We start from the raw sequence: 21,424 nt of genomic DNA, 5'->3' as shown, positions 1-21,424 counted from the left end.
ACTGAATATTGTACAAATAAAATTAAACGTAACGGGGAACATATTTCAGTTTTGAAATAGAAACAATAGTTCTTTGAGGAATCAAGCCTTACAAATTCATATGAAAATTATAAAATATGATATATAAGCTGCTCCAAACTTCTATTTTCTAGATGAAAAAGATTTTGTCATAATTGCTTTTCCAGCTACAGATCATTCATATGTCTAACTAGTTAAAACCCGATGCTTTTTAACATATCTACATAATTATAAAGTAACTCGAGTACTGAGCTGACCTTAACTTATTCTTCGAATCTCAATTACCTGGAGTATTTCCATTATGTCGTGTTTGTAACCTACAGCGTGTGTCATTGGGTAACAATTATAGTATATTCTAGATTTTAACGTGATTTTTCACTGATAAGACACCAAACCGGAGCAATCAACAAGGCGTCTAAAATGAGACTTCGGTAATATGATAAAACAGTAAATTGTAAGAGAAATAGAGTGATTTCTGCATTCTATATATAAACATTGTAAGTCCATTTTCTACTCAAAACTGCCATACCCATTTTCATTTAAAGGGAATTCCTATAGTTTTTTTCCTTTAATAGAATTTTTTTCAAATTCACATATCTGATAGAAAAATCTGTCTTGAAAACAATGAACAAATAAAAAAAATGTGTCACAAGGCTTGTGTTTGTGGAACATTGTTTTGAACACATCCACTGTTGCTGAAACTGATTTTTCAACATTTTCATAATTTTCTGCTTTTTTATAAATACCGACCAAAATATACATCAAGACAGCACATTAAGGTTTATTCTTTTCACTGATTTTATTATATACTTATATGATATCATAGTCATATTTGTAATACTATATCCTCACAATAATGGGTACAGATGAAAAAATACCTCGTTTCATATTCACTTTTGTAAAAAAAAAATTCAATGGAAAATACCCATAGTGAAGAATATTTGTTTAAATTTTGAAAACCCTGTTTCATAGATTTTTTTCTGTTTTTTTTTTTGTGTATAAATAATTGTATTGTGAGCATAAAAATGGCTAAAAATGTATGTGTCACGAGGCTAAATGTTATGTCAAGACCGCTTGAACACAACACCTGTTCGAGCGAAAAATAGCGCGAACCTGACCAAATTGATTACATGTATATCTGCTAGAAGTTAAAAAGATTTTTTTTTAAATTCTTAATTATTTCTACAATTGAATACTGTATAATCTGAAAAGAGATATTGTCTTATCGTTACTAAGTCAATTGTCTTACATTATATGAACAACACTGTCTTTGTACTAAAATTCGATGTGAAAACACAAAAATGGCAAGATACCTGTCAGGCATGATACTTGTTTTTTAATATATAAACCAGTATCAACATTTGATTACTGATAAAACTTATCATGTTACTTCATTCAAGATTCCTCATATTTAAGATTGTCTGTCACATGTTTCAACAAATGTTGATTTCACTTCAGTTTTCTATAAAATGTGTCGGCTGCGCAGAAAGGTGCGCATAAAAACTACAGGAATCCCCTTTAAAGGTTTCAGTAAAGCCGATAAAAAAAGTATAGATACCTGTTCGACCTCATTCCACTTAACCTGAAATTTTGTCTGGTCTATTCCTGATGTAGACGCTATATGCGCTACCTGAAAGAAACAATGATAATGTATCTTCTAAAGTTCTCATGGACCGTTTCATTTATTAAACATTTTATCATTGGCATGTTTAGTTTATGTTTTTATCATAAGATATGATTGGTATAAGAACCATCTTAGAGACAAAAAAGAAAAGCATGCAAATTTTATACTTTCATTTGATATTAAGCATGTTTACCTTTCAATGTTAAATTAGAAGAATAAAAATGGGAACTATTTTGCTGTTAGAACAGAGTTAATGCAGTTAGGTAAACATACCTCATTTCGGGTATTTCTTAGACGACATAAATCTGCCTCAAGGGAAGTGTAATTTTGCCGTGGGGTTGCACTCCAGTTATATCTAGTGTTTAACCCGAAACTTTTCAGGCTTCTCAGCAGGCATGTCGCAAGAGTTAGGTCAATGTCCGTGATAGAAGGAGGATTACCACCTTGTGGATAAAGCAGATTGTACTGTGCTTTCTTTATTATATTCCTGCCCACCAGTGTCTTTACTGCGGTCTTTTCATGACTAAGAAACACATTAAACGGAACATTGGAGCTCTTCTGGTGAATTATGTTCCTTATGACTGTAGTGCCTCCATCTATAATAAGAGTTTGGAGGCGAAAAAGATGAACCCGATCTTGTGATGGCTGGGCTGTTGCCATACTTAACAAAATGTTGCACTCTCTCTACTTGTTTCTTTATTAATTCCGCAACGTGTGATTCAGAACTGTCAAAGTAAGAAAATGGTTAGGCAAGTTTGAATAAGTCATTTTCGAGAATATCAACATATCGCCAAAATGGCACGCTTTGATATCAACACAAAAATATAAACCTGGTATTCATGAATTTGAGACTGGTAGAACGGGGAAATTTGAAAAAGGTTTGGAAACTCTTTACATTGCATATAGTCACGGTATGACAAGAACATTTCATTTAACTGCTCCTTATTTCAATAATATAGTTCTAAAGAGAACTTTTAGAGAATCTTTTTTTCAGACAACATATCTTTTGAACGCCTGTTATAACTAAACATTTAATGGTCTTAAATTTAACTATTGGGAAATGATTTTTGTATTTTAACTTGTCCTCCCACCTGACTACTTGCTAGTTTTGATTTTCGTCGGCATGTCAATGATATTAGAAATTGACGTGTATTCATTTATGCTATGAGCAACAGTCTGAACAAACGTGGTAAATAAGTTCATTCTAAATAATGGCCTTATATCAGGCAAAATGAAAGCGTCATTAGAACGAACAGCAAACAAATGACTGCTAGTAGAGATGAATTGCGAGAACTGTCTAATTATAGTTTGAGATTTGAAATAAACATGTTGTGATGAACATGTCATTTCTTTTAAGTCTATATTCTTTTCGTAACAAAAGTGTAACTGGTATGACAAATATTGTAAAATAATTTTTATGCTGCAAATAGCGGCCAATTTCAACTAGCTTTGATGTTGATCGTGTCTGCTACATAGAAAGATATAATATCTATGTGTGCATGGTACTAGTAATGTAATACCCCAGTCACACATACAGCGCGGATAGCTACGCCTAGCTACGGATAGAAACGTAGTAATCCGTATCGATCTGTACCTGAGCTGTACGGATTGGTACGAATTGATACGGGTTACTATTTTAAAGCACGTCTCAGGTACAGATCGATACGGTTCGACACGGATTGCTCCGTTTCTATCCGTGGCTAACGTAGTTATCCTCGCCGTATGTATGACTGGGGTATAACTAGTAACTTTGTTTTCGGTATTTGAACAATCGTTTTATACCACAGTCACACATACCGCGCGGATAGCTACGTCTAACCACGTTTCGGATAGTAACATAGTTATCCGTATTGATCCGTATCGATCCGTACCTAAATAGTACGGATTTGTACGAATTAAAACGGATTACTACTTTAATGTACGGCCCGGGTACGGATAGATAGGGGTTACTACGTTTCTATCCGTGGCTAGACGTAGATATCCGCGCCTTGTAACACAAACATCATTACAGCGAAACTATTTTTTAACCCTGTCAGGAGCTTCTGACGAGTAAACTTTGAATTTGTAAATAATGTGAACTTTCCTCGGAGAGAGTCGAATAAAGAAAAAATCTTCTGAATCAGTTATTTTAAAATAAGATTGAACGGGTAACTTAAATACACTGCATGATATTTTTTTTTCTATTTTTATCTTTGGTGGCCATGTCTTTGACAAAATACACTTTAACTTCTCTACAAGTCGAAAATTTATACACAACCACACCAATCCTGGCCTGCAAACTTTGATGGATGTCTTTCAAGCTTATTTAGATGTGGGGGCCTCCGTGGCCGAGTGGTTAAGGTAGCTGATTTCTAATCACTTTCCCCTCATCGATGTGGTTCAAGCCTCACTCGGGGTGTAGAGTTCTTCATATGAAGAAGCCATCCAGCTGACTTGCGGAAGATCGGTGTTTCTACCTTGGTGCCGTTCGTGATGAAATAATGCAAGGAGGGGCACCTGGGGTGTTGAGTTCTTCATATGAAGAAGCCATCCAGCTGTCTTGCGGAAGATCGTTGTTTCTACCTTGGTGCCGTTCATGATGAAATAATGCACGGAGGGGCACCTGGGGTCTTCCTCCACCTTCAAAGCTGGAATATCGCCATATGACCGATTAGTGTGTCGGTGCGACTTTTAATCAAACAAATATAATTTTATATCATTTAGATATTTCTGTTTGAGGAATTTCGGGAAAAATGCTGCAGACGAAGTTTAAGTTGTACGTTAGAAGAAAATTGTAAAAGGTTCTTTTAAGTTTTTTTTTAGCTCTGGCGGCCACTAGAAGGGTAAAGTGGAACATTTTAAGTCCATACGGAACGCTGCGAACCACATTTTCTAAAAATCCATAGAATGATGAGATTTGTGTCGATTAAGAATTATTCTACTTTTAGCTTTGATAGTCCCTGAATAGAACCAAAACATTCCATTAAGCACACTCTAAAAAACGCAACATATATATGTTAAAGGTCAAGTTTGGCAAAGCCCCATCGAGTGTTTTGTTCAATATAACTATCAGGCAGCCCTTATAAGGAATCAAACGGCATCACTTTAGCAAACCTAAGAGAGAGGTCTGGGCAAATATTTTACTGAAAATGTTTGGTACAGATCCGGTAAGTACTTGCAGGAATAATATGCATAAATAAAACTCTTCACGCAGGATGATGGACGATGAACCATCCACCTTTTTTTTTAAATGCTCATCCAGATTTTGAATATTCTCGCTCAAATGCACACAATCTTATTTTTGAATTAGAAAATCGTCTTCTGTATATTCGTTGACCGTATACGTTTCCTGTTTTTTAAATACAATTTCTGAAAGGAAATATTGGTACTCGTGATAAGAATATTATAAAGATTTGTTTCCCTTCAGATCCTACGAATAGGATGCCGTGCGAACAGATGGACGGCTTGTTGTTGAAGTCAAAGGATGAATTTCCGAGAGCTATTGTTTGAATAATTGCCTTCCCACCTGCCTCCTTGAGAATGTTTATCGACAAGTATAAAAGTAGATTTAAGAGCTTATTTGTAGGATCCACATCAAATACATTCAAACCTGTTAAAAAGACCACCTTCCAAAAATGGTCACGTGTATATATCCTGATAAAGATTACTATTTTATTAGTAATCTTAAGTGTTAACAAAGTCAACAAAAACTACGTTTTTCCCCAGATGAAAAGTAATATTAAAGCCGTAGTTTTTACTACCAGATACAGGATGCATTTAACCAAATACTCATGAGTCATGTAATTACAGAAGTTGTAATAGTAACAACATATTATAAATGCAAGATATATTTGAATATTGGAGAATTGATTTTTCTGGCAAGAAAACGCTTTTTAAAGACATATCTAAGATATTTCCACACAGAAAAAAAGAAGAAGAAAATGGTTTAGACCATTGCATGCACGACGTTGTCATAATATTTTGATACATCTCTGCAGTGTATATCTAGTTAAAGGCGGTAATTCCAGTCAACTTTATTTAGTATCCTGGTCCGAAAGGAAGTTATAGCGGTTATGTCAATATTCAAATTTAAGAAGTAAGAAGATCGTGGTATATACCAACGAAACGAAAGGAGAAAGGAGTGATATTTCATGAACGGGAAACGAAATAGTAAACCTCCGAGAGCTATTGTTCAAATCGTTACTGGTATTCTTTTCTCCTTGAGAATTGTTATCATAAATAATTGAAGGAAATATTTGTTACATTCTAATATAATTGTTTGTATATATGATAAAGATTACAAATAATATACATATTTAAAGACTCAAACGATTAAAAGTAAAAAAAAAATATCAAAAATAATTGAGATTAGAAATGATTCTTAGAATCACTGACTAAATGCATTGTATTATGATTCGTTTCATTTTCACCGGCAATTGTATACGCATCACAAATCATGTTTTTGATGTGTTCTGTATTGTAAAGATCGGATACAAGCACTTTTCGCAATGCTTTGCAATCACAACTGACTTGCTTCAGTATTCTAGGACAATTCATTAATATTTATATTCTAGTACTACAGACCTTTAACCGATCTTTCAGTCATAAGTTTCTGTATTCATCACAATCAATCTTGCAGCTATTCACAAACTGAAACGATCACACCTTTAAATATATTTTGACAGATATATATCTTAAACAAATAATCAAGTACCTGAAGTTTATAAATCTGTGTAAAGATCCGTCTGAAGAAAAGAACGCTACCAAACAGAAATCAAAGTACTGAGTACAGTACTGATGGAAGATGATTTATGTTAGAACGTATTTGAAAAGAATCCATTCCAAAAATGTCATAAGCGCCAACAGCTCTTTGATAGTTAGAAACCTGACACATTTGGATATGATTCGGCTAATCATATCATCACGAAACTACTTTTTTGCCATTTGGTGATATATACAGTTATGCATTCAAACGCTCTGCAAAATAATAAATGTTACATTTGTAAGTAAAAGAACGCAGCCGATAGTTATTCGTAATAAATTACTGCCCCATTGGTATATATTCAGAGTATTTTACTAGGCATGAGTACTTGTAAGTTTGTAAGTCAACGGCTGCCTCTACAGGATGATAGAGCAGGTCAAATGTTCCGGTCTGTAACGATATTGTCAGAGGTGTTAAATTATTTCCCACTGGACTACATTGTACAGCGTATAGATATGAAATCGTGAAACAGTCTATTCCTGATTAGATTCTGCGCGGCCACATAGACAACGTGCTTTTGATAAATAATGCAGTCTCAATATGATTGAGTCTCTTCATGAAATGCGCCCACCCCTTCCCCCACTGCACCGGCTTAAGTGAAATTCCTTTATAGTACTATAAAAGAATTTCACTTAAGCCAGTGCAGCGGGGAAAGGGGTGGGGTGCATCTCCTAAATATACTGTTTCACGATTTTGTATCTGTACGCTGTACAATGTAGTCCAGAGGGGAATAATTTAACACCTCTGACAATAGCAGACTAGATTTGACTGTGTCAGTTCTTTTAATGTCATACAATACTGCTATTATAATAGTTAATAAAATCTTTAAGAGGATGCACTGAAAGTGTGTACCGCAAGGAAGTAGTTTAATAGCAGACAAGATTTGACTGGGTCAGTCCTTTTAATGTCATACACTATTGCTATTATGATAGTTAATAAAATCTTTAAGAGGACGCATTAAAAGTGTGTACCGCAGCAAGTAGTTTAATAGCAGACTAGATTTGAATGTGTCAGTTCTTTTAATGTCACACAATATTGCTATTATGATAGTTAATAAGATCTTAAAGAGGATGCATTGAAAGTGTATACCGCAAGCAAGTAGTTTAATAGCAGACTAGATTTGACTGTGTCAGTTCTTTTAATGTCACACAATACTGCTATTATGATAGTTAATAAGATCTTAAAAGGGAAGCATTGAAAGTGTATACCGGAAGCAAGTAGTTTAATAGCAGACTAGATTTGACTGGGACAGTTTGACTGGGACAGTTCTTTTAATGTTATACAATACTGCTATAAAGCAAGTAGTTTAATAGCAGACTAGATTTGACTTGGTCTGTTCTTGTACAGTCATACAATACTGCTATTACGCTAGTTAATAAAATCTTAAAGAGGATGTATTGTGAATGTATACCGCAGCAAGTAGTTTAATAGCAGACTAGATTTGACTGGGACAGTTCTTTTAATGTCATACAATACTGCTATAAAGCAAGTAGTTTAATAGCAGACTAGATTTGACTTGGTCTGTTCTTGTACAGTCATACAATACTGCTATTACGCTAGTTAATAAAATCTTAAAGAGGATGCATTGTGAATGTAAACCGCAGGCAAGTAGTTTAATAGCAGACTAGATTTGACTTGAACAGTTCTTTTAATGTCATACAATACTGCTTTTACGATAGTTAATAAAATCTTTATGGATGCACTAAAAGTGTATACTGCAAACAAGAAGTTTATTAGTAGTCTAGATTTGACTTGGTCTGTTCTTTTAATGTCATACAGTACTGTTGTTATGATAGTTAATAAAAACTTCAAGAGGATTGCATTAAAAGTGATACACCGCATGCAAGTAGTTTAATAGCAGACTATATTTGACTGGGTTTGTTCTTTTTAACGTCATACAGTACTGCTATTATGACAGTTAATAAAACTTTAAGAGGATTGCATTGAAAGTGTATACCGCAGCAAGTAGTTTAATAGCAGACTAGATTTGACTGTGTCAGTTGTTTTAATGTCATACAATACTGCTATTATGATAGTTAATAAAATCTTACAGGAAGATGCATTAAAAGTGTAATCCGCAAGCAAATAGTTTGATAGCAGACTAGATTTGACACTGGGTCAGTTCTTTTGATGTAAAATAGAACTTATTACATGAGTTCAAGAGTGTCAAATCATCCGATATATATATGGTGCAAACGCAACAAACAATTTATGTATCATGTCAACTCCCTCTCTCTCTCTCTCTCTCTCTCTCTCTCTCTCTCTCTCTCCTAATATTTTACCTTCTATAATTCATTGATTTTACAATAATAAAGGCACATCAAGTAGAAAGTAAAAACAAAGACTTGATAGATTGATAGATATTTAAGTGGAGACGGTTTATTTCCGCCCTCTTACTTTCCCACATCGCAACAGGAGACCATTTCATAGATGTATTAACATTCCAAATCTTACTTCCTGTGTTCTTTTCTGTGTTTACAAAACTGAACAGAGATTGATTAAAATCCCGCTTTTCTAACATTATGATGCTGCAACAAAAGCTCAATATCTTAATACCAAAAATATACTAACTGCACTAAAGAACAAGAGAGTCATGATGACCCTGGATCGCGCACCTGGGTTATATGAGATACATGTTTCCAATGTCCAAAATATATAAAAGTACGTCAGTATGTCATATTCATGGTCAGTAAAAGTCATTTTTAAGATCGGTGTACAAAATTGTACGTGTCACCCAAATTTCAAAGCTGTATCTTAAAAATCAAGAAAGTATGTCAGCAGGTCGTATTCATGGTCACTTAAAGTCAGTTTTAAGACCGGTGTGCAAAACTGTACTTGCCATTTAAATTTCAAGGTTGTACCTTAAAGAAACAAGAAAGTAGGTCAGTAGGTCACATTAATGGTCACTGACAGTCAAGTTTTAAGATCGGTGTGCTAAACTGTAAAGTTCATCAAAATTTCAAGGCTGTATCTGAAAACGGAACAAACAAGAAGTAGATCAGTAGGTCAAATTCATTGTCATTGAAAGTTTTTAGACCTGTGTGCAAAACTGTACATGCCATCCAAATTTCAAGGCTGTATCTTTAAAAACAAGTTCGTCAGTAGGTCACATTCATGGTCACTGAAAGTCAGTTTTAAGATGTACATGTTATTCAAATGTCAAGGCGGTGCCTTTAAAAACAAGAAAGCAGGTTAACAGGTCAAGGTCACACTCGGGTGACCCCTGATCACTTGGGGTCATCAGGTAATTAAAATTAAACAGTCAATGATATGATAATATTTTTTCCAAATTCTTAGAACAAGTGACCCTCGGGGCAGGACCTTTTTCATCCCAGCATAAATCGAACAGTCTTGTTAGAGATCAACTAGGCAGTGATAAATACCAGAATAATATCAAAAGTCTAGGCCTTGCAGTTTCAGACAAGAAGGATTTTTTAAAGTTTTTTTCCTATATGAGTCTACGTAAAACTAGGGACCCCCGGGGCAGAGCCTCTTTTACCCCAGGGTAATAATTTGAACAATCTTGGTAGAGGGCCAAAAGGCAATCCTACATACCAAATATTAAAGGCCTTGTGGTTTTGTGGTTTCAAAGAAGAAGATTTTTAATGTTTTTCTCCCACTATACAAGTCTATATAAATCATGTGACCCCTGGGTGGGACCATATTTGATCCTAGGGGCAATCTTAGTAGAGAACCACTAGATGATACTACATACCAAATATCAAATCCCTAGGTCCTGTGGTTAAAGACATGAAGATTTTTAAAGTTTTCCAAATATAAGTCTATATAAACTATGTGACCCCCAGAGCGGGGCCATACTTGACCCTAGAGAGATAATTTTAACAATCTTTGTAGAGGACCTATAAATAATGCTACATACCAAGTATCAAAACCCTCGGTCCTGTGGTTTTGGACAGGAAGACTTTGAACAATTTCCCCATATAAGTCTATGTAAACCATGTCACCCCCATGGCGGATCATTTTTGACCCTAGGGATATCATTTGAACAATCTTGGTAGAAGACCACTAGATGATGCTATATACCAAATACAAATCCCCTAGGACGTGTTAGTTTGGACAAGAAGTTGTTTTCTTTCGGTTGCTATAGCAACCGAGTACTGCGTGGATTCCAGTTCTTTGGGTACTTTTGAAAGGGGGCCACCGAAGGATCATTCCTTTGAAGTTTAATGTAAATCTGCCAAGTGGGTTAAAAGAAGAAGATTTATTTTAAAATTGTTGATACACGATGCACTATGCACGACGCACGACGGACATCGAGCGGTCACAAAAGCTCACCTTTAGCCTTTGGCTCAGTTGAGCTCATAAAAAATGTCAGCACTTGATAAGTAGTTATGATATCAAAAAGCTCATGACTGTTTCGAATTCTTAATATATCAAATGTAGTAGGAAATGTTAGTACACGAACATGATTGTTTTTTTTTTCTGGGCTGTAACATACAGTACTTTATTTGTGATCTAAGATGAAGACTTCGTGCTGATGATGTACACTTGTTATTGTTTTATGAATAAATGAAAGCATATAAATCACAGTGTGTTTTTTGAACTTCATCCTCCAAGTTGACTACTGTTTGTAATGCCATAGTTCATATTTTATCTACTGTGCAGTAACAAATCTAGCATAATATGATATACATTTACAATATATGTTCATATCTTTACTATTTCATATCCACTGAAGCTATGAAACACTAGGTTTTTTTTGTATAAATTCAATTGTAAGAAGACCAACTCTGACTTTCCTCCCCTGTTCTTTTCCTGCATCGGCTGCCATTCATGACTTAAACATAACATTGGATTTTAATAACAGAACCAGTGAAAGTTTATATAAGGCTCAATTAATATACATGCATATTATGATAAACTGAAAGAAAGCTATGCCATTAAAACAGATGGACCAGGTTTCTTAATTTATTCAGATGAATACCAATATTTTAAAACCTACACTAAAGGTGACTGTATATTATTACAACTAAAATCATTACCCTGACATCAGGCTTAAAATTTAAAACTAAACTGTATCATAACATTTTTATATTTCAATAATAAATAGAACCACTTAAAGTTCATATCTAGGCTCATTTCAAAACTTTGTAGCAAATGATGGTGATTATTACAAACGTATCTGACATTGAGCACGAAAAATGCCATTGCTGTATCAGATCGAATGATTTCAACACTGTTTGGGCGGTGGATTTTACGCAGAACACGTGGAGAAACAATATTTCAACCCGTAGAATACCGAATTAAATAACACGACTGGTGCTCATGGAGTGCAAAAATGTACGTTTCTGAGCACATGTGTTCATTTGGCTTTGTGCCGCGGTTGGAGCGGATTTTGTCACTCACTTTTTCAGAGAATCGCATCATATGCAGTGCATATTAGGATCATGTCGTCACCTCAACGCATGAATTAGATAACTGCATTGACTTAAAAAGGACTTTTTGCGCTAAGGTGACGATGTAATAATAGAAACACTTCGTAAATAAAGGGACAAACCAAGCATATTTTCAAAAAAAAATAATTGGGGTTGCTTCTTATTTGCCGAGCCTTTATTATTATCCATTACCTAGTTTTGCACTATACCTATCATAAGTACATGCATAATTTCATATTTACATTTTCCCCCTATTTCATTCATCTAAAATAATGACCTGTATAGCATTATTTGGAACACATATTCTCCTCCAAAAAAGTTTGTTGATATGAGATAGTAACGAACATCTAGCGGTATTAATGAATTAACGTATTATTGTTTGTCCTTGGTATGTATTCCTCCCAGAAGTTTAATCATAAGACTATTTCAATGATCGTAGGTGCAGATGGACATATCCGGATCGAGGATAATAATTGTTTAGATGACTCTGCAGAGTTAACACAAAACTATATCTCAATCAATACCAGTCCTACAAACATTGATAAATTCATTTCATTGCTTACTGTATTCAGATGGAGTGAATATTTGGCCAAACAGAACCTGTCACATAACATTTTCTGATCTTTAATACTGAACATTTCTATGTCGAAAGCAAAAAAATGCTTGACCATGCGCAGATTCTATACATGCTAATGTAACAAAAAAAGCTTAGAACTGCACCATACGTTATAGTCTTATAGTTGCAATTATCGTATATTATCTATTTCAAACTTATTATCAAATGGAGTTTTTCAGGCTAGACTGAAATTCAGTGATTTTACATGATACCACCAACATAATTGAATCCCAATTTCCTTTTCTTAAAAGAAAGTTTAATTGCGCAATGCATTGTTTAAAGGGTATAAAATGACCCAAATGTAACTATACTGAATACAAAAATGATAATATAACACTAGCGAGGAGCGCCAAACGTATAGCAACTTTGTTACAAGTTCCGTGTATTTGCTTCGCTTGATCATGTACACTTCCACTTGCTAAGAATTTCAATATGGGCAGACATTCCCTACTTGATATTCACCCTGTAACTTTTCGCTGATGGATTCCGAAAAAGTATACTGTTAAGCGAAAATGAAAATGCAAATAAGAATATTATTAGAATTGCATGGTCAGTATAACGATATTAAACTCTCTAAGATTATTTGTGTGAGGTTGACATTTTTATGAGGCATAAGCCTCGGCAAGTCAGAAACAGATCGATATCCACTTGATTTCGTTGCGTAGTGACCCACTAGAAAGTACGTTGCGTTAGGTTTCCCGCTGATCTATTGAAGACTGACCTGAAAAATTGTATGGAAATATGCATACCTTGTTTGAAGAAGCACTGAGCCCTTCAAATATGAAGTGTTCTAATCATGAATTAGCATTGTATATCATGCGTTAATCTCAAATATTTACAAAAATCTGTTTCTTCCGCCAGATTGTATATAAGTAAAAAGAATAAACGGTATAAATCTCAGCTAAATGAACATACTTACTATGAAATAGACACATCTGCGCTCGAAGTACACTTATCTCTCTAATTTCAGTAATTCAGTATATAATTAAGGCATAAAAGTGTGAGATTTCTCCCATTTTTCTCCACTTGTTCTGCGTAAATTTCACCATTCAAACAAAGTTGGAACCACTTGATCTAATAAAGCTATGGCCAGTGTGAACATAATTTTTATATAAAGTCGAACATTATGAATAAACATGAAATAAGAATATTTTACATGCACTATGAATGCACTAATAGGGCTTCGGACACTACACTATTTTGTGAAAATCAATAATCTACAATAACTATGTTAATATGATTTAAGCATGAAAACAATGACGAAAACTCATAAAAAATTGATTGGACCTAAATTGACTATTATGGCGTGTAATGTGTTGCAATATTTTATCTTTTATAATTATTGTCAATTTTTATATAGTCATTTAATGTCTTAAATATTCATTGTAAAACAGAATGTTTTGTAAATGTTTCATATACTTTTTCTACATTTTGCAATATCTATTGTAAAACTAAAGAAAAATCTGCAATGTGACTGAAAAATTATTCTATGTTTTCAAATTATTTGTTCAATCCTGCAAAAATTTTGTTCGATGCAACGATTATAATTTTGTGTAAAACTTTAATATTCATTCTATCTGCTTAAGATATTTTTTCGAAAGAATTCTGGGTAAAATTGCTATCTTGCAGACATCCCTATGCTGCGGCCTTGCGACAAAAATTGCGGCCAATCTGCGGCCAACTGCACGCATTTTTTAACCTTAATGCAAAGAGCTCTCCTTTGTTTAATGATAAAACAATTACGTGTAGTTTATGCTTATCACTGATTTCATCAGTAAAAACGTTAGAGGGTATAGATCATATCATCGAGGACAGAATTATACCAAACAAGAGCTTCGCCTAGCGGAGCAATATACGCCCGTATGGTTTTTCAGAAGAGGAGGGAAGCAAAATTTAAAGAAGACATATATTTAAAGATTTATGGTTGTGCAACCTGAGGGATTTGGAAGGGAGGGGAGAAGGGTGTGTGTGTGTGCGCGGTGCTGGTGACAAGAGGCAGTTTGCTAAAGAGCAAGAAACTAAATAAAAATAATGCAGGGTGTGGGAATGGGAAGGGTGTGGGTGAAAACCAAGAGAAAAATAATTTGTTGGTGGGGCTTTGGTGGGGCAGGGGCGGGTACAATGAAGATTAGGATGGAGGTATAAATGAAAAACAACAACAACAACAACAACCCCCCCCCCCCCCCAAACAAACAGAAGATTCTTTTTGTGGGTCGGGGGTGTTGTGCTCTGGACATGAAATATGACATGGGGATTTGACCTTGCCGTAACCTTAACCTTTGACCTATCACCCTGGTTTTAGCACAGTTAACGCCGTCTCATCACCACATACATTCAACCAAAGTTTAAAGTCATTTCCTTGAATGTTTTATAACTTATTTTCCGAACTCGAAATTAAACTTAAAAATTTGATCTTTGAGCTCAATTTGTGACCTTGACTTTTGATCTTCGGAGCCGTGCTCTGTATGCTCTGGACACGAAACATAATGGTTAGTTATGACCTTCAAGCGCAGTTTGTGATCTTGACCTTTGACCTAAGAGCCGTTACAAAAGCACATAGTCTCATCGCTATCTTCCTATATGCCAAGTCTAAAGTCAATAATTGGTTTATAAAGTTACGCTCCGGACACGTATTATGACAGGCGGACAGGCGGACGAACAAAAAGACGGACACACGTACCATCACATAATACCTCCGTTTTTTTTTTCAAAACCGGCGTATTAATAGTATTAATAAAATGTGCCGCAGGTGGCCGCAGATTGGCCGCAATATAGCAATTCACCCAAAATACTTTCGAACAAATATTATAAGGCATACAGACACTAAATAGATGGCGGATACAAATAAACAGTCCAGCTATTTTCCTTATTTTATTTGCATTTTCCCCCTAAATTCATATGACCAGTCTATGCTTGACATGTAGGTGCATTTTCATAGTGAAATAACAAAATGACATTTTTTTTTCATGGAAACATAGATCATACACTCCCAGAATAATTTGGGGTCTCTTTTTAGCAGATTTGCAGTTTGTGTGTTTGACTGAAATTATATGAAATTATTTTTCTTGCATCAACCTTGACCCCCCCCCCCCTCCCCCCCACACACACACTTTTCTTTTAATGTTTATTTAGCACTGACAATATTCTTCAAGAAAATGTAGGTTACAGACATTTAAAATGGGTCCTGATATGTGCTGTGTCCGTTGGATATATGTCAATTTTATATAGAACAAAGAACGACAACTTTTTAGTGTGTTATAACCATAAGCAGATATAATAAATGTTTACGTTTTACTCAAAATCATTATTGTTGCATTGAACAAAATTTTGTAGGATAGCATAAAAAATATTAAATTTTAAATAGATAGTTTGTGACGTACGTTAATTATATTGTTTTATTGAACAAATATTTTTATTTTGAAATACATATTTTGTGGGACTGAATAAATAATTTGAAAACATAGAATACATATTTTATCGCATTGCAGATTTTTTTAGCTTTACAATAGATATTTCAAAAGATAGAAAAAACACATTAAAACATTGAAAAGAATGCTTCGGTTTTACAATAATTCTTTTAAGATATTGAATAAATATTATACATGTATATATAAAGATATGCAATAATATAATATTGCAACATATTACACGCCATAGACTTTCTTTTTTTATAATAATTTTTTCGCTGGATGTGTCATGGTCATACTCAATTGATAAAATCTGGTTCAAAAACTATTTTACCGTTATTCTAGGTCAGTTGTTTCCGCTGTTTGTTGTAAAATGCCTATCCAAGTTTAAAATGACAGGGCAGCCTATTAAGTAAAATGTGTCATGACTAGTGCGTGTGTTTTGTTCAATATATTACTAATAACTACTAATAAATGATAAGGATTTCAATGGCTGTTACTGGGTCATTTGCCACGTCTTATCTTGCTATATTAACAAAGACAGTAAAATAGACCTTTATATATATGCCAGAGAACTTGGTTATTAGAATACCTTCAAATAATACAAAAACAGTACAATTCAAATGAAGCAGATACTAGAAGACTATGGCGTGTTATGTGTTGCAATATTATATCTTCTATAATAATGGCCTATCTTTATATACTTGTTCAATTTCTCAAAATATTTATTGTTAAACTAAAATAAATTTATCAATGTTTTCTTATATTTTTTCTATCCTTTGAAATATTTATTGTAAAACTTTTAAAAATCTGCAATGCAACAAAATATTTATTCAATGTTTTCAGATTATTAATTCAATACTACAAAATGTTTATTGCAAAATAAAAATGTTTCTTCAATAGGAAAAACAATATTTATTGTTTGTCACAGAATATTTATCAAAAACAGATATATTTTTATTCAGTCCTACAAAATTTTGTTCGATGCAACAATAATAATTTGGAGTAAAACGTACAGCACTTGTAACGGCTCGGTAGATCAAATGTCAAGGTCAAACACTGCGCTAAAATATCAAACCTGACCATTTTATTTCGTGTCCGGACCATAGCTAAAGAACCATTCAAGGTATTGACTTCAAACTTGGCTTCTTCGTAGCTTACGATGAAACTATTTACAGAATACTTGAACCGGCTCTAAAGATCAAAGGTCAAGGTCACAAACTGAGCTCAAAGATGAAGTTTGCAATTCTAATTTCATATCCGCAAAAAATCTTATTAACCATTCAAGATATCGACATTAAACTTGGGGTGTAGGTATGTGGTGATGAGACGATTACCTATACAGAGTGCTGAAACCAGGATGGAATGTAAAAACTCAAGGTCAAAGCAATGTCAAATCTCCCCATTATATTTCATGTCCAGAGCATATACACCCCCGGTCCATTAAAACAAGATCTTTAATTTCATTTACACCACACCCCAATCTACACTGTACCACATCCCATGCCCCCACCAACCACACGCCCCATCAGTTGTTTTTTTTTTTTCTATTTATTTTCTCTTTACTTTACATTTAGTATTCTGCCCTTTAATACTCTGTTACACATAAACCACTCCCGCATCCTGCATCTTTTTAATTAGTTTCATGCTCTTTAGCAAACTATCTCCTGTCACCAGCAAAGCATACATACACCCTTCTCCCCCCTCCCATCCCAATCCCTCACATGCTTCAAATTTAGCCGCATGACCGCAGGATTGGGATGTCCACAAAAAGCAATTTCCCAGAATTTTTTCGAACAAAAATTTTAAGCAGATACAATGCACGTTTACATTTTACACAAAAGTATTACCGGTGCATGGAATAAAATTTTTGTAGGATTGAACAAATAATTTGAAAACAATGAATAAATATGTTTCACATTGTAGATGTTTATTAGTTTTACAATAAATATTTCAAAAGATAGAAATAATAATTATATGAAACATTGAAAAAAATATTTCTGTTTTACAATAAATATTTTAAGACATTGAATAAATATATAAAGATAGAAAATAATTATAGAAGATGTAATTGCAACACACTACACACCATAGAAGACAATACAATAACAATAAAATTCAACTTATCGAAATGTTTTAAATCTAAGGCAATGATTAAAATGAACATTGGCCGCAGAATAGGGATGTCCACAAAAAAGAAATTTACCCATAATTCTTTTGAACAAATATTTGTAAGAATAAATATTTACGTTTTTCACAAAACCATTACTGTTGCATTATTTTTGTCGAACAAAAATTTTGTAGGATTGAACAAAAGTATCAAACTTTTGAATAAATATTTTGTGATATACCCGGTACAATAGATATTTTTTGTTTTATTGAACAAATATTTTTATATTGTAATAAAAATTTGTAGCACTGAATAGATAATTTGAAAACGTGGAATAAATATTTTGTCGTATTGCAGATTCTGTTTTAATAAATATAAACAATAATCATAGAATATATAATATTGCAACACATTATACGCCATATATATTTATTCAATGTCTGTATATATCTATTTTAAAACAGAAGTATTTTTACGCCATATATATTTATTCAATGTCTGTAAATATTTATTTCAAAACAGAAATATGTTTCAATGTTTTCATATATTTTTTCTCTCTTTTGAAATATTTATTGTAAACCTAAACAGAAAATCTGCAATGCGACAAAATTTTATTCAGTGTTTTCAAATTATTTATTTAGTCCTACAAAATATTTATTGAAAAATTAAGATTTTTTCAAAATAAAGATATTTGTTCAATAAAACAAAAATATTTCTTGCATATCACAATCACACAAAAAATAAAGTAAAAAATTAAATGTTTTTACTGAATCCTATAAAACTTTTGTTCGATGCAACGATAATAATTTTATGTAAAGCGTAAATATTTGTTCTATCTGCTTAAAATATGTAAACTGCTGTTTCGTGGACATTCTTATTCTGCGGCCATGTGACCCTATGTACGACAATCTTTGCGGCCAATCAGCAGCCAACTGCGATGCATTTTGTTAGGTATATTGCTATATTGCTGTCCTTCATAGTAAGATCTATATCCCCAACATTTTATACAGATAAATCAGTGATAAGCATAAAAGATTGGAAAGATAGGGCACATTAAAGCTATATAAGAAACAGCATACTAACACATTAATAATCAACTGTTTGATGTCAAGTGTAGTATCGAAACTCGAGAAATTACGTACTACAATATATATATATATATATATATATATATATAGCATATATGAAATAATATCAAAACCGATTGAATAAAACATAAAAGAATGCGCACTGGACAAAACGATTTGAGATCAGTACCAATCAAAACAAACTTTAAAAGTCATTTTTTCAAAATAAACAAATATGAAAAAGAGCAAAGAACACCCCTCCGGAGCCGTTGTGAAAGACGCCCTAGGAGAGATTGGCATCCCCTTGACAAACAATTGAAGGTATTTTCCTTGAACTCTCACATGAACAAGCCTTTTAACATCGGCCAGTAATTTCGGGATTTCGTAGTGTCGCGTGCATTGCTTTTTCTTCAAATAAATGTATAAAACTCAGCTAGAACTCTGTTGTGTTTAATTGGGGTATTTCCTTTTAATCATTTGAATATTACATACAGCAAATAAATTAGCAATGATAGATCTAGACAAAGTCAGACGCGATAGTTCCATGTGATACGATCATTTACACATAGCTTGAACGTTTATTACTAGTCTCTGACAGCTGTATCAGGGAGTCGACTCTTTGGCTCAGTGGTTAGATAATTTAACTAGCATCCAAGCGACTCGGGTTCAAGTCCCCCCCATCCCCTGCAAAGAAATTTGAGATTTTTCGTCATAAAATGCTATGCCGTTTGATTTATAACGCCTAAATCATCGTAAGATTGGAATTCGTCCGAAATGCGGACATTTTCTCGTGCCCCGAAAAGACACTTTCTATGCTAAAATAGCGTCCACATCGTCATAAATAATGACCACCTTCAAGGTGGGAAGTGTTACGGTCGCTTACGCATAGCTTGTGTGTTTACAGCTAACCTCTGACAACTGCGCCAGGAATTCGACTGTCTGACTCAGTGGTTAGAACACTGACCTAACACCATAGCGACCCGGGTTTGAATCCCACTAAAAGCGGTTGGGATGTCTTAAACTTCTATGCTCTTTGATTTGTTACGCCTAAAAGTTTTATGACATGTCATTAACTGAAGCTCTAAATTCTTATTTTGCAAATAGACTACAGAAACATATGCGTTTCGGAGACAAACAAACCCCTCTTGCCAGAAGTGGTTTTTTTTCTTCATCTTGAAAATCATGCATGTACAAGCAGTCGGCTAAATTCATTTCAAAATTACGTTTAACGAAGATGTAGATGATAACATTTAATAAATGAAATCAGTTGAAACTTACGGTTTATATCCACATTATATAACATGAATCTTTCTCTTGAAACACATTAACTTTACATCTTTTGTCTTAGTTTAATTCCAACAAATTTGACACAGTTTATGTTTTTATGTAACTTAGCTATTCCTTATGAGTGCTACATATAAATGTATTATATATAGATTCATCGGTTTAGCGTATTACACTGGCGGATCAATTAAGAGGCGTATGAATAAATGCAGTAAGTGTGCTAAGTAAAACTTCCTGGAAGAGGGGGTGATGCTAGATTAAATGAATAATATTTTCTTCAAAATGTTATATGGACAGCAGTTCACAATGATCACATTAATACATACAGCAGCAAACGTTACCATTCAATAGATACAAGCACGTGTTTACTTTAATTCAGTTTCGCCCCGATCAAATCATAGTTTTGTCAAATTTTGACTTATTTTTTTTAAATAAATATGAGAAATGCTGTTAACATCAGCATGGTCAGTTAATTTAAAATAAAACTGAAAAATTCACTATGTTTGATATGGGGGTTGGTACTTAAACTAAAACTGATTGTTATACTTGCATGCTTCTTAAGGAACTAAAGTTTAAAAAACTATATCCGTCACAGGGGCTTTCTTGAAATTCAGCATTTATATTGCAACTAAAGGTTTAGAGGGGATTGTAGTAGGGTAATTGTATCATTGTTAGATTTTTACAGGGAAATGTAAAAATAATTATGAAGAAATATACATTATTTTGAGCACGGAAATATTCTTATACGGATATATTTTATACCAGCTATGATATCTTAACGTTTCATAGTACAAATATACTTAATCAAGAAAAAATGTTTGTATCTTAAATGGCTGAAAATTACAATTAACAATACCCTACCAAAATCGTTTTAGATGAAAAATTCCTAATTAATAACGATAGTCTGTACATTTCGTTTATGCTCTCTAGAATGCTGTTTAGTATATGTGATATCGAGGAATATCACGAAAACACCTTTGTACGGAAAGGGTGGATCTAACAGCAGTTTGTAACGTGATTACAGAATGTGAGAAAAACAAAGACAAATATCAAACAGGGAATGTCACGTACCAAAAACGCAGCCTCCTCAAAACGAAACCCCCAGCACGCAGACGCGTGCACATCACACACAGACAAACACAGACACACACACACACAAAG

General features: G+C 33.7%; 1 protein-coding gene across 1 annotated transcript in view; it reads right to left on the bottom strand.

Moving 5' to 3' along the window:
* Positions 1-20,448, bottom strand: part of LOC123527554 (uncharacterized) — a 76,627-nt gene extending 56,179 nt beyond the window's left edge. The window contains exons 1-3 of the mRNA XM_053523515.1: positions 20,258-20,448; positions 1,916-2,367; positions 1,577-1,648 (exon numbers count right to left, since the gene is read on the bottom strand). Coding sequence (XP_053379490.1) covers positions 1,577-1,648; positions 1,916-2,302 — 459 coding nt within the window. The 5' untranslated portion in view covers positions 2,303-2,367; positions 20,258-20,448. The remainder of the gene's footprint in view (positions 1-1,576; positions 1,649-1,915; positions 2,368-20,257) is intronic.
* Positions 20,449-21,424: the final 976 nt, after the last annotated feature.

The sequence above is a fragment of the Mercenaria mercenaria genome, chromosome 14 (genome assembly GCF_021730395.1).
Source record: "Mercenaria mercenaria strain notata chromosome 14, MADL_Memer_1, whole genome shotgun sequence".
In the NCBI taxonomy this organism is placed as follows: domain Eukaryota; kingdom Metazoa; phylum Mollusca; class Bivalvia; order Venerida; family Veneridae; genus Mercenaria; species Mercenaria mercenaria.
The sequence above is the reverse complement of the archived record's forward strand: the minus strand, read 5'-3'. Positions and strand labels throughout refer to the sequence as shown.